The sequence below is a fragment of the Pygocentrus nattereri genome, chromosome 3 (assembly GCF_015220715.1).
Source record: "Pygocentrus nattereri isolate fPygNat1 chromosome 3, fPygNat1.pri, whole genome shotgun sequence".
NCBI lineage: Eukaryota > Metazoa > Chordata > Actinopteri > Characiformes > Serrasalmidae > Pygocentrus > Pygocentrus nattereri.
Genome location: NC_051213.1, coordinates 7,221,189 through 7,236,468, shown reverse-complemented (window position 1 = coordinate 7,236,468; position 15,280 = coordinate 7,221,189). Strand labels below are relative to the sequence as shown.

Genomic DNA, 15,280 nt, shown 5'->3' with positions numbered 1-15,280 from the left:
CACAGCCATTGTCCTCCTCATCACAAGCTTCACAGCCATCGTCATCCTCATCACAACAACCATTATGGCAGTCGTGGGCTGAAGGTTAGAGAACCAGCCCTGTGACCGGAAGGTTGCTTGTTCGACCCCCTGAGCTGACCGTACACGACTTGAGTGCCACCTACATCTACCCGCAACTGCTCCCTGGGCGCTGCAGATAGGGCTGCCCACCACCCCCTGGTGTGTGTGTGTGTGTGTGTGTGTGTGTGTGTGTGTGTTCACTAGTGCGCATGTGGTGTTTCACTTGGCAAACAGGTGAAATTTCCCCACTGTGGGACTAATAAGGGTCATTTCATCTTAATCATCATCTTCATCATCATAGCACTAGTGGTAATAGTACTACTAAAAGCAGCAGCATCACACTGACAAGTACATCTGCTACTGCTTGGAGACACAGTTTTGTCCCCAACTCCTTAACTCAGTTTCACCATTCACTGCAGTTACTTTCCACATGGTTATACAAATAAGAGGATTATGGATACAGCTCTAATTATTTGTATGATCATCATGCCAGGTCTGTCGGGTGGTGTTTGTTATTCATTATCGTCTTTAAAAAAAAACGCACAGGTCCAAACAACACTACCAGCAGCCACTCTGAACGCTGAACTGTCCATAATTCGATCATCTAAATAAGCAAACTTTGAACCAGCATGTCTTGGCTGATTAAGTGCATTTGGGGGGAAAGCCATACACATTTTCACCAAACCAGCCCTAAGAACCCCCAGCATCACACAGAGCAAGAAAAGCAATAAAAACTGCAGCCATATTCCACTACGGTTTCCCCTGTGGGCGCCTCAAAGCAGCATGAAGACGGATATTTTATGAGCCGAAAGCGGCTTGGCAAAAAGAAAACGTCCTCCGTTTCTAAGCAGCATCTCCTCGTGTGCCTCACGGAGCTCCTCTTCCATGCTAATGCACCTCAGCGCGCTCAAGTGTCTCCTCTAGGGCCAACAAAGGGATGAGTATTTCTCCGCTTCTCACTGCACGACACTCTCAGAAAACACACGCGCACGCCTGCGCACACTCGCGCTCTCCACGGCAGGTCGTACGAGGTTATCCACCATTCCTCACATACATCTGCCTCTCCTCCCACAATGCACCACGTGGGCCTCATTGAGGATTACACTTTGCACCGATTTAATCATTCACAGCTCAGGCAAAACGAGAAAGAGCCCAATATCTGAATAAGTGAGACTATCTGTATCCTGATATTTAGCTTCTCTGACAGGAGGACGTCTCAGCAGCAGAAGCTGCCCCTTCAGATGAGCCCGTGCTAACGCTAACACCGCGCCTGCTGAGGGCGATGTTGGACGCTGAGGAGGACTCATTATGGCGCCAAGGCCAATTCAAACTTGGCATGCGAGGGAAACCACTCTAGAGAACTACTCGCGTGAGGAAACCACGATCAAAGTATCAATAACAAGAATAAAGTAGTATGTCGAATATGGCTTCAGACTGGCTGAGCGTGATCAATCATGATTATTGAACATTCAAAGAAACAGAATTCCATAATTTCAGGCAGCGTTTCGGGAAACGCTGCTGTACTGGAAGACTGTAAGGTCGTCTTCCAGAGTTACAGTCCAGCCAATCACAATACATCTCAACAAATCAGCAGAAACCAACACGCCTGGTCCAAACCAGCAGGTAGCATTTTTTTGGTAAGCAAATGAATGAATGAATGAATGAATGAATGAATGAATGAATCAATCAATCAATCAATCAATCAAATCAATGGATGAATTAATTAATTAATGAATGAATGAATGGATGAATGAATGAATCAATGAATCAATCAATCAATCAATCAATCAATCAATCAATCAATGAATCAATGAATGAATGAATCAATCAATGGATGAATGAATGGATGAATGAATGAATGAATGAATTAATTAATTAATTAATTAATTAATTAATTATTGGATGGATGAATCAATGGATGGATGGATGGATGGATGAATCAATCAATCAATCAATCAATCAATCAATCAATCAATCAATCAATCAATCAATCGATGAATGAATGAATGAATGAATGAATGAATGAATGAATGAAATCAAATCAAATGAATCAATCAATCAAATCAAATGAATCAATCACCAAACTGCTCTGGGCCCGGATCCTTCAGGAGTTCCAGGACCAGAGAGGCCTCGCTTGCAAAGCTTGCGGCAATAAACTCACGACCCGGCACCGCACAGCTCCAAACGAAGCCCGAGGCCGGTCTGTAGCAGTAACGAGAGGAAGATACGTACTTGCGTGTGGGTTTGGGTGCAGCAGCATCCTTTCGGGGCCGTCCTCTGGGGCGCTTATCCGAGGGGGACGGGCTCCCTGAGGGTGTAGCCCCGGCACTGCTCAGGGGAGGAGATGGGCCTTGGTCAAAGGGATCCACACTCTTATCCTCTGAGGACATTCTGCAAAGAGAGTGAGGCCGTCATTCTACAGTCACAGCATAAATCTACCAGACACACGGCGCTAAACCACAATCGTAAACATTGTAAACACTTTACAAGCAGCAGAAAACGAACAAACTAAGAAAAAGGAGCTTGAGATTCGTTCTGCTGAAACACTGAGCACTCCACCAACTCACCCAGGAGCCAAAGCTCTACACGTCGTATGGTCCCAGCCCTACACATCGTCTTAAACTCAGACTTCTTAATAATGTAAACAGAGCTCCCGAGGGCCACAACTGCCCATCAACAAGGAGACCACGAGCACCAGCAGGTGGGAAGTACACAAGTAAAACCCGTGAGCACTTTGGGTAAAAGTCTAATTAACTAATTGGTTAATTAATTAATTAAAGTGATTGATTGATTACTTAATAGATAGAACGATAGAACGATAGAACGATAGATAGATAGATAGAGATAGATAGATAGATAGATAGATAGATAGATAGACAGACAGACAGACAGAGATAGATAGACAGAGATAGATAGACAGAGATAGATAGACAGATAGATAGACAGATAGATAGACAGATAGATAGACAGATAGATAGACAGATAGATAGACAGATGGGAGAGGCAGACAGGGTGTAAGAAGCATCTATAAGTACTGCGACACGTTTTTGTTATGCACCAAATCTCAAAAACAGAGTCGATTTTTAATTGTTTACATGCAACTTGCAGCAGACAGTGGTGTGTTTACACCTGCAACGGGTGGATGGCAGTGCGGTAATCTATCCTCAGCCATTAGACATTAGAAGTAGCACAAGGGCTCACCGCTAACGTTAGTATGGGCAGACCTAGCGGAGTAGTAAGGCTACTGCTCACGGCTGAATCTGACAGACTAAGGCCCAATTCCCATCTCACCCCTTGCCCCCAACACTTCGCCCCACCCCTCCGTTATGCATGTTCTCGTCTAGGGGTAGGGGTGTCCCGGTTGTTGTTGAGATGGAGGGGTGGGGTGAAGTGTTGGGGCTGTTTGGCCCTCAAACGGAGATTTTTCAGAGGCTGCACTACAAACGGAGCGTTATCAGGAAATTCCCGGAATGCCCTGCGAATCGTCGGCCATACGGCTGCACAAGCGACCAAAGAGACACACAGATGTATTTCTCTGATAAATTGTAATATAAATACTGTAAGAACCACTAACAGCGTTTTATGGTCATTTCCTTCATAAACACGCATAAAAATCGCCAGTAATGCCCTGAAGTCTCGGTCACTACCAGGTGAAATTCCCCGTTCCACCTTAAATGGTGCAGCAACCTCACGTACCAGAACGTGCATTTAAGGCGGAACTGGAAATCGATCATGAAGCTGGCGATTAGAAAGTTCAGCTTCATATCACTGAAGAATTCTTGGCGGTGATAATAAATAATCGCCCCCCTCTTTGAAGGCGTGTGGTGCCCTAAATGTATTTGAGCAGTGAGGAGCTGAACTTTCCCCTCCTCTGCGGTCACTGCAGGCCGGCAGGGTCGCCTCAGAGCAGCTGTTAATGAAGTGACGTAGTTTTTTTTGTTTGTGCTTTTTATTCGGTGACTCATTTGATTGATGCATACAATTGAAGTTGTGAATGAATCGGAGCGCCGATGCTTTCCAGTCTCCTTCAGATAAACGGCTAATGTCAGTGTGATGTACCGTTACTGCTGTAGTCTGGAGACAAAGCAGGAAATCACAGCCTGGAAAAAAATATATCAGGATATTTTAAATATGATTCACCTGTCCTGTCACGTGACACACAAGTGAGATCACCACAGCTGGAGGCGGCGTACTGGAATCGGCCTCGTCTCGTCTGTTTACGTAAAAGTCGCTGACGACAACTGATGACGTGTCCGGTTCTTGAAGGCTCGTCCCATTTCACAGGGGGAAGATTTCAACCACTACCCCCTTCTAACTCACTTTCAAGGGGGAGGGTTACACTCGAAAACAAGGGGTAGGGGTGAGAATAAGAAATGGGACTGGGCCTCAGACTGCTGTTCTAACAGGTCTGTCCTACCTATAGAGCAAGCCCACATCATTACTGCAGCGTAGTAACTTAACTCGGCCTTACTTCAAGCCTGTTGTGCAGCCTATTGTACTGTCCAGCTTAATATTCCTACTTAGACCTTGATAAGGTGATTTACGCCATCAAAACATCCTATTCACTCTCACTGTAACATTTACAGACAAGGAGATTTGGACACAGCTCAGCTTGTTTGAATTTTCCCATTTCACCTTAAGTTCTGGCACCTAAAGGCCGTCGCACACCTGGTGCGTCACGGGTCGTCGTGCAGTCATGAGTGCTGCTACAGAACGCCAGCAGGGAAAGCCCAAAAACGCCCGGTTTGGAGTTTTCAGCATCACTCATCACCAGGTTTACCGCCTCTCCACAGTCTGGCCGTTTCCCAGCTGAGAAAGGCTCAGAAAGTACCGTTAACCCGGCTAACTCTCCATTAGATCTGCCCAATTATCCCAAACACCAGATGCCTTTCTATGCACAGTTTCAAGCCACAGTGATCTACGGTGTCTTTCTGGGGTCTCAATATCTTTAATTTAACAAAGTAGTGGCAAAATGCCGCGTGGTGCACTGTGACGCGCCTGTCGGTGCCGCCTGTCGGTGCCGCTACGCAAACACCCATTGCAAACAACAGTTTCACATTTTTGGACACTGAACAACACGGCGCGTCCTGTGCGCCACAGCCTTTCGCCACTGTAATAATAAGCACCATAAGCAAGCTGGGCAATAGGAAGCTCCTATAGCTATAGGCAATAGAAATGTCCTACCTGCACAGGGAACCACCTACATTTATGCCCTATGGCAGGACATTTCAACAGGGCAGCACAACATATCAGAACATCACACCATACGCTCCCGACAACACAGCTCCGACATTGCTAGGCACAAGTTGTACAACGAGGTAAGACTCTTTTTTTTTTACCACCACAAAACGTAGCGCTATGACGCTGGAAGTTACAGGGACTCTGATGAAGGCGAATGCAGATCTCACTGGACTGACTGTATAAAAAACTTTATTTTTACTCAGATTTTACTCCTATGATGGTGTGTTTTCTATATTATAACAGTTTTCCTAAAATCAGGGTAAAAAAAAAAAAAACAACTGACCTGCTTACAGTATCGCAATATAACACCACAGTGAATGACTAGTCCTGTACTGCGATACGCATCGTGACGGACGGGCGGGCAGACGGACAAAAACCCTGGAGTTTTGTTCATTTTTAATGAGCTCTCTCCATAGAAAGGCGGGTGTTATAACATAACACAAGTTCTGCCTGCATCACGTTTTAAAGTCATGCTGTTTTTCCATGTTCAAATAGGCCAGTTCAGCCTGTATTGCTGCAACGGAGCTCAGCCGCTGGTTAACGTATCAGAGCAAGAAACCACGGAAATCTTCACAAATGAGCGATTCCTCTCCTACGAGAGCAGAGTGGTCACTGCACACTACAGACAAAGCGTTATTAATTAGTGTTCAGCAGCATCACTACTGATATCTGTAAACACTCGCACTCACTCGCACACACTCACAAGAGGCCCTGAATGCTCTGTAATAACTCACTATGATGAACCAATCTACACAAAGCAACGTACGATGCGCTCCTCCGCATACGGACCTTCGAACAAGCCGGGATGCCCCTGCGTGGGAGCGATGAGGTAGGTGCCATTGTTTAGGCAGGGAACGTCGTTCAGGCAGGGAACGTCGTTCAGGCAAGAAACATTCAGGAACATGAAGCACTGCGTCGAAATGTGTCTGGCAGAAAACAGAGATCACCTCCAGCATCACATGTAATGCAATCGACTACACATGTCGAGGTATGCAGCGTTTTTTTGCTTTATCCTTCATCAACGGGAGTTACAACAGAACATCCGGGGCCTCTTCCGAGTGAATCTCCCTGCATGTGTATATTTTACTGTATTATGTTGCTTCTGTCGGAAAGAAAACCTCGTATCTCCATTTCTGGCATCATTTGAAAATGCCTTTGGTCCTTTACATTGTCTGTAAATGTCATGATGAAAGCAGCAAAGGAAGGATGTTTAGTCCTTCTCCTGTAAAGTTACCATTTTGGAGATACGAGGTTTAGTTCAGATGAGCGATATGCGTAAGATATTAGTCGGGCCCTGAAACCGTAAGAGGAAAGGGTTAGGGCTGGAAAGGAGAGCGAGAGAGCGAGCGAGCGAGAGAGCGAGAGATATCGAGCAAGACAGCAAACGAAAGGCAAGACCAAGGGTGGGAGAGCGAGGGGGAGGGAGAGCGAGGGGGAGAGAGAGAGAGCACGTGAGAAAGCGCGAGAGCGAGTGAGAGTGTGAACGAGAGAGCGTGAGTGAGCGAGCGAGAGACAGCGTGAGCAAGCAAGACAGAGCGATATAGAGGGAGAGTGCGATAGTGGGTGCTAGAGAGAGAGAGAGAGAGAGAGAGAGAGAGAGAGAGAGAGAGAGAGAGAGAGAGAGAGAGAGAGAGAGAGATATGGAGAGCGCGAGAGAGAGCGAGCGAGAGAGAGATAGCAAGAGAGAGAGAGAGAGAGAGAGCGCGAGAGAGCGCGAGAGAGAGAGAGAGAGAGAGAGAGAGAGAGAGAGAGAGAGAGAGAGCGCGAGAGAGAGAGAGCGAGCGAAGGCTGAGGTAGTGTTGTTGACTCACTGCGAGCACAGCTGTGTGTGTGCAGCGCGGCAGGAAGCGCCCGGCGCTCGGCGTGGCGCCTCAGCTCTCCACGGCGCCCTGCTTAAATTAATTTAGAGATTTTATTCAGCGCAGTCACGCTGCGGTGGGGGCCACGGGGGCAAGGAAGACAAACCCCGGCGTCCTGCGGCGAGCCTCGCACCGGGTACTTTATTGTTGTTGTTATTTATTTGAATGTTGATTTAACCGCGGCGGCCCTCTCTGGTTTCAAATGACACACACAGCTAGCTGTCACTCCTCAGTCCATCCAGGCTGACCACAACAGCTGATGCCCAGCGTGTGTCCTTCTCACTCCCCCTCTCTCGCTCGCTCGCTCGCTCTTTCCTCCTCCCAACTCCAAAAGATAACAAGGACCTCTACATAAAACAGCTCTGCGCTAATGGTTTAGGTGTATTTATCCATCCTTAACACTCAGCTTCACCTTCAAAGCATCGTGAAGGGCCCAAAGCTTCTTTTCTGAACTGCTGTTAGAAGCACAAACTGTAGCTCTTCTGTTTAAAATGCTGAAAGACTTGAGCGCTGATGAGCACAACAAGAGGATAAAACGAGCCGAGCTTGGCTTCGTTCCCCAAAGCACCGTCACTAATACGAACACATGTTACCGTTTCCCTTTAAACAGACCTGCTTAGTCTTTAATGTGCTGAACTCTTACACCATAGGGGAGGTCCGATATACCGGTCAGCCGATATCACCGTCGAGTGTGATCATCCGATTTCTGCATTTACCTGATTATTCAAACGGTCAAGTAAACACCAGACTCTGATTTCTCAGATCAGAGCAAGGAGGCTGGATTTTAGCTCAGTAGTCAGATTTCTCAGTGCATATAAACTCTGACTGACTTCTCCCGGGTTTCTCAGTCTGAGCACGCGCGAAAACGGACGCCGGTCCCGGAAATAAACAAGCAGCAAAGCACTTCGAGTGATGCTGGAACCAAATACAAGCTTGAAAATAAGAAGGATTTAAACATTCTTCACCTTCTAGATGATGCAATTTCATATTTTCAGGTAAAGTGTGTGATGAAGAAAAAATAAAAACCCTTTGTCACGTCTTCTGTGAGTTTATTGGCCTTCGTTCTGCATGGGTAGAAAAAAATAAATAAATAAATAAAATTTCCTGCCAAAAACAAGAAAAATAAGAGCTCATAAACAAACCGCCAGTACAGCTCCGCCCCCAATTATCAATAATTATTAATAACAATAACTGACAAACAAGGACTCAAGCCAAAAACTGTAAAACATGTATCTGGGCAGTAAGTGTGTGAAACACACTCAATAAATAAAAATACACAAGAAGCAAAACACTGCGTTCGGACGTGTGTGAGGGTGCTGACCATTTCCAAAGAGCTCCTACAACAGGCAGGTCAAAGAGGGGGCCTTCCAGGCCAAAGTGCTGTGGACATCAGCGTTTATCTTCATCTACCACTCCGAATTCAGGTCATGAAGGCGTCGGCAATCAGCTGATGAGCTGAAACGGCCGCGTTTTATTAGGCAGCGAGTTCAAGTCTGCAGGGTTTTGACCCGCAAGGACCGAAACCTGACGAGTCCTGGAAGGAGACTAGAAATCTAAACGGTCCTTCATAACGTTAAAACAGGTCCTGCTGACGGATTCAAACCAATCCATTCCACGACATCGCTGTTTAAAACTTACCATACCAGTACGGTTCAACCTCTTACGCTCCGGGGTGCATTTTGGTTTGCTCATCTGAATTTCCGTGACCAAATTCGTAAGGCAAATTATTCAGTAACTGCACGAAATAAACGTAAATAATTTATTTTTATTATTTTTTGTAAAAGTGCAAATGAACAGAACACGTGTTTATGATCTCCACATATCACTACATGCTTACAATTTACTGCTGAAAGCCAAAAATCTCCGACGCTCTTTGTGTTATTTTCTAAAAGTGATGTTTCCAGAGCAGATCACTGAAGAGACGCCGTCTGTTTATAGTTTAGAGCCCAGATTTGGGGAAAAACGGCTCGACTTTCAGTAGAAAAACAAAGTTCAGCTTCTTTTATTATAAGGGTTTGAAATGACGTCACGTATGAACGTTATGAAGAACATGACGACGTGTGTTTTGGAGCCACCGGTGGTCCCGAGGAGTTTAAGAGGCTCATGCAAAACCTGTGTCATCACTTTGTTACCAAATTAGCACCGTGAGTCTTATTTAGCACCAATCCAGCAACGCCCCTCTTCTCACGCTGGGGCTGAATCTCAAACAGCTCCCTGCTCCCCACCTACTGCACTACCCTGCTCCCTGCTCCCTACCTACTGCACTACCCTGCTCCCTGCTCCCCACCTACTGCACTACCCTGCTCCCTGCTCCCCACCTACTGCACTACCCTGCTCCCCACCTACTGCACTACCCTGCTCCCTGCTCCCCACCTACTGCACTACCCTGCTCCCTGCTCCCCACCTACTGCACTACCCTGCTCCCTGCTCCCCACCTACTGCACTACACTGCTCCCCACCTACTGCACTACCCTGCTCCCTGCCTACTGCACTACCCTGCTCCCTGCTCCCCACCTACTGCACTACACTGCTCCCTGCTCCCCACCTACTGCACTACACTGCTCCCCACCTACTGCACTACCCTGCTCCCTACCTACTGCACTACACTGCTCCCTACCTACTGCACTACCCTGCTCCCTACCTACTGCACTACCCTGCTCCCTGCTCCCCACCTACTGCACTACACTGCTCCCCACCTACTGCACTACCCTGCTCCCTACCTACTGCACTACCCTGCTCCCTGCTCCCCACCTACTGCACTACCCTGCTCCCTGCTCCCCACCTACTGCACTACACTGCTCCCTACCTACTGCACTACACTGCTCCCCACCTACTGCACTACACTGCTCCCTGCTCCCTACCTACTGCACTACCCTGCTCCCTGCTCCCCACCTACTGCACTACCCTGCTCCCTGCCTACTGCACTACCCTGCTCCCTGCCTACTGCACTACCCTGCTCCCTGCTCCCCACCTACTGCACTACCCTGCTCCCTGCTCCCCACCTACTGCACTACACTGCTCCCCATCTACTGCACTACCCTGCTCCCTGCTCCCTACCTACTGCACTACCCTGCTCCCTGCTCCCCACCTACTGCACTACCCTGCTCCCTGCTCCCCACCTACTGCACTACACTGCTCCCCACCTACTGCACTACACTGCTCCCCACCTACTGCACTACACTGCTCCCTACCTACTGCACTACACTGCTCCCCACCTACTGCACTACACTGCTCCCTACCTACTGCACTACACTGCTCCCTACCTACTGCACTACACTGCTCCCTACCTACTGCACTACCCTGCTCCCTGCTCCCTACCTACTGCACTACCCTGCTCCCTGCTCCCTACCTACTGCACTACACTGCTCCCTGCTCCCCACCTACTGCACTACCCTGCTCCCTGCTCCCCACCTACTGCACTACACTGCTCCCTACCTACTGCACTACACTGCTCCCTACCTACTGCACTACACTGCTCCCCACCTACTGCACTACACTGCTCCCCACCTACTGCACTACACTGCTCCCCACCTACTGCACTACACTGCTCCCCACCTACTGCACTACACTGCTCCCCACCTACTGCACTACACTGCTCCCCACCTACTGCACTACACTGCTCCCCACCTACTGCACTACACTGCTCCCTACCTACTGCACTACACTGCTCCCCACCTACTGCACTACACTGCTCCCCACCTACTGCACTACACTGCTCCCCACCTACTGCACTACACTGCTCCCCACCTACTGCACTACACTGCTCCCCACCTACTGCACTACACTGCTCCCCACCTACTGCACTACATTGCTCCCCACCTACTGCACTACACTGCTCCCCACCTACTGCACTACACTGCTCCCTACCTACTGCACTACACTGCTCCCTACCTACTGCACTACCCTGGAATTTAAATACTGGATTCTGCAGCCAAACAGAGGAAAATACAGCCGAGACGGTCACTTGGGATTGAGACACATCCACACTCTATACATTACACAAATCCATTTAACGGCATGGAGGCATCGCTGTGCACTGAAGTCATTTCATGAACCAAGCGTTATTCTTACATCTCACTTACACATATTTGATTCTAATACAGTTAGAATTTATATGCAGTTTTCCAACAAACAGACATTTACAGCCGAGATCAACAGCTTTAACCAGTTTTAGCGCTTCTCAGTTAGTCAGTCAATGCTGCAGTCTCAAAAATCCCGAAGAGAGAGACGCTCGTTTATCACGGCAGCAAATGAACACGCTTCCCACTGATCAACACTGCTGAGGATTTCAACGGAGCTGTTCCTCGGCTTATGAGAAAAGGACACGGCGAGCTTGTTTACGCTCCCAGTTCTCTCTCTCTCTCTCTCTCTCTCTCTCTCAGGTCAGCTACACCCCTTCTTACTGTAGCTGTTTGCAAGACTACAGCCAATCAGAGAAGAGGCGCCTCAGTCAGCTCAGTTTCTTATCCGAGGCAGTGCTGGTTCACAGCACTGCATACGTCCAGCCTGCTCTCCAAAGCCCCGACTGCACAAATTAGCGCTCGTTTATCAGCCGTGATACCGGACTCCGCAATACTGATATCGCAGAGGGCCGGAACATGAGCCAATCGCAGTGCTTTTCTGGGTGCCGTGAGCATCCTGACCAATCACGGTGCCAGATGACTGGAAGCAACTCCCAGAAGCAATCAAGGTGCTCGTGAATGTTTACACACTTCGGAACGATTAGAAGGCCGTGATAACGGACAGGGCTGGCCAGAATATACATCAGGATTATATTCCCACGACTTTCCACACATACGGGCGAGTCAGAGTTGGCCGGCGTTATTTTGATGTGCACACTCAGCCCTTCAAGGGTTCTTTAGCTAAGAAAATGGTCCTATACAGAACCATGAACACCCCAAGCACCCTTTGCTGCTTTAAGGGGTTATTTACACTGTGAGAGGGTTCGATAATCATAATATTCTGGCCAGGCCAGAATATTATAATGATATGTTAATCGAAACTGCTGTGTGATGATCGTAGTCATCAATATTCACATCAGACGTTACAGTAAGCACAAATGTTAATTGGCCATGTTGGGTTGTGGTAAACAAATGCGCAGAAGAGAAAGCATGAAATGCGTCAGACACCGTGGAACTCGCACCTAACAACCAAGTACACTGGCAGAACGGTAAATAATAATAATAATAATAATAATAATAATAATAATAAATGCACATTCAATCATTTTAATTGCACAACTTAATCGTATTGACTTTAAATGTAAACAGATTTAATATCTAATATTTATCAGATTTAAAAGCTCACTGTAAGCCTGTAACAGTGATGTGAGGAAACGTGCAGAGGAGTTTAAGAACGGCTTTATTGAAGAACCATCAATGGCGCGTTTGCTCTTTTTTTGGCTCTCTGTTACTGTGGCTTCTGATTTTGCTTATTTTCCATGGCTTAATTCATAACACCCAGAAAACAAATGCTGAACCGCCGCATGTTTTGTTGGTGTGTAAATCTTTACGTTAAATAAAAAAGTACCTGCAGGTTGATTTAAAACCTGGCGATGATCTGCTGGAATATGCAGCTCTACAGTGAACCGGGCTGATCTTCCCACGTCCCGCTAACCGGGCTGATCTTCCCACGTCCCGCTAACCGGGCTGATCTTCCCACGTCCCGCTAACCGGGCTGATCTTCCCACGTCCCGCTAACCGGGCTGATCTTCCCACGTCCCGCTAACCGGGCTGATCTTCCCACGTCCCGCTAACCGGGCTGATCTTCCCACGTCCCGCTAACCTGGCTGATCTTCCCACGTCCCGCTAACCTGGCTGATCTTCCCACGTCCCGCTAACCTGGCTGATCTTCCCACGTCCCGCTAACCTGGCTGATCTTCCCACGTCCCGCTAACCTGGCTGATCTTCCCACGTCCCGCTAACCGGGCTGATCTTCCCACGTCCCGCTAACCTGGCTGATCTTCCCACGTCCCGCTAACCTGGCTGATCTTCCCACGTCCCGCTAACCTGGCTGATCTTCCCACGTCCCGCTAACCTGGCTGATCTTCCCACGTCCCGCTAACCTGGCTGATCTTCCCACGTCCCGCTAACCGGGCTGATCTTCCCACGTCCCGCTAACCTGGCTGATCTTCCCACGTCCCGCTAACCTGGCTGATCTTCCCACGTCCCGCTAACCTGGCTGATCTTCCCACGTCCCGCTAACCTGGCTGATCTTCCCACGTCCCGCTAACCGGGCTGATCTTCCCACGTCCCGCTAACCTGGCTGATCTTCCCACGTCCCGCTAACCTGGCTGATCTTCCCACGTCCCGCTAACCTGGCTGATCTTCCCACGTCCCGCTAACCTGGCTGATCTTCCCACGTCCCGCTAACCTGGCTGATCTTCCCACGTCCCGCTAACCTGGCTGATCTTCCCACGTCCCGCTAACCTATCTTCTCATTTGTATCACTACAGAATGAAGAAAAAGGGGTTTCCCCTGCTTGTAAATTTCCACCAGGTGCATGATGGGAAATGCTCTCAAAAACTGAAGGTCTTGCAAAGAGTGACCCTGCAAGGCCCCCCGTCTTCGCATAATCATAGTCCGTGCAGACACACTCATCCAGAGTGACTTACAACGTGACCGTTTTACACAGGTAGGCGAAGGCGGTGTTTGGAGTCTTGCCCAAGGACTCTTATTGGTAGAGTGTAGGGAGCTCACCCAGTCGGGGATTGAACCCCAGTCTACGGTGTAGAAAGCAGGTGTTACCCACCAATAATTACCAGTAATTGTAGTTGCAAGTTTTTTATTATTTTTTATTATTATTATTATTATTATTATTATTATTATTATTATTATTGTTATATTTTTTTATTGTGCCACAAACAGGTTCTTATTTTGTCTGTTCCAACTTCTTAAACCTCAGGAAACTAAATTTAACGACACCCCCTACTGTGAAAATATTTCAGGTGTCAAATTCAGGTCCAGAAAGTAAAAATCCTTCCCAGGATTTTGTTCCAACAGGCTGGACAGCTCTGCTGGTGGTGTGATCTAACTAGAGAAGCCAGCCTGTTGGAACAAAATCCTGGGAAGGACTTTTACTTTCTGGACCTGAATTTGACACCTCTGATGTAATATTTCTGTAATATATTTGTGTCACACTGCCTAACCCCAAAATATTTCAGACCTATATCTGTGCTCACACTCGCAGGTGTATCTGTTGTACTCTTCTGTAATGCCAGTCCAGGCAGCTATTAGGGCTGGTCGATTAATCGAAAAGTAACTAAGCTAATGGGCATAATCTTGCCCATGTCGGTTCTTTTGATTTAAAATCCTGTTAATCCTTCCCGACTCTGTGTTCACGCACTGTCCCCTTAAAAACGTACTACCACACACGTGGTCACGGCCTCCGCCACGTCCGGTCTGGGACATGGAAGCTATGGCTACGTTCACACAGCAGGTATAAAGTCTTATTTTCTCGCTAAAGCCAATTTTAGGTTTGGTTGTTCAGATTATCTTCTAAACGTGATCTGAATGCGACAGTCTGAGCAGATCAGCTCCTAAACCGACCCACGTGCGCAAAAGAGCCGCCTCACGCTGCTTCACGCGGCTCGTCCAGAGGTAAACAATAACGACTGCCAACGAACGCCAGTCGCTCCCAGAGAATCAGCTTCATCTTCACCAGCACCACAGACGCCAATATGAAGTTTCACTGACTGACCGCTGGACTCGTCACCCATAACGTGTTCAGCTCGCCGCAAAAAGGACACGGTCACTTCTTTGGTTCGCGTCCGCGGATTTTTAAAAACTCTGCTTTCAGACCTTTAACTGTTCTTTGAGTCTCAGCAGCGCCAACTTATGGCGAATGTTGAGATGGACTGATGTAAAAGCCACGTGAATCCCGATCTGGCTGTTGAGACAATTTACGTTAAGATATGCAGAGCATATTTACAGTACAGACCTTTTCAGTGAAATATTAAAATAATTATTATTCATTAATCGTAATCGAGGTAAAATATTAATCGTGATATTGATTTGAGGTCATATCGCCCAGCACTAGCAGCTACAGTCCCAATTTTTACGTTTGATAAATGTATGTATTGACTTAGCAGACACAATGCATATCGGCATCGGCCTCAGTTC

At 47.8% G+C, this 15,280-nt stretch overlaps 1 protein-coding gene across 1 annotated transcript in view; it reads right to left on the bottom strand.

Annotated features, from left to right (window-relative positions):
* kmt2ca (lysine (K)-specific methyltransferase 2Ca) overlaps window positions 1-15,280 on the bottom strand; it is a 254,614-nt gene that overhangs the window by 215,914 nt on the left and 23,420 nt on the right. The window contains 1 exon segment of the mRNA XM_037537221.1: window positions 2,293-2,451. Coding sequence (XP_037393118.1) covers window positions 2,293-2,450 — 158 coding nt within the window. The 5' untranslated portion in view covers window position 2,451.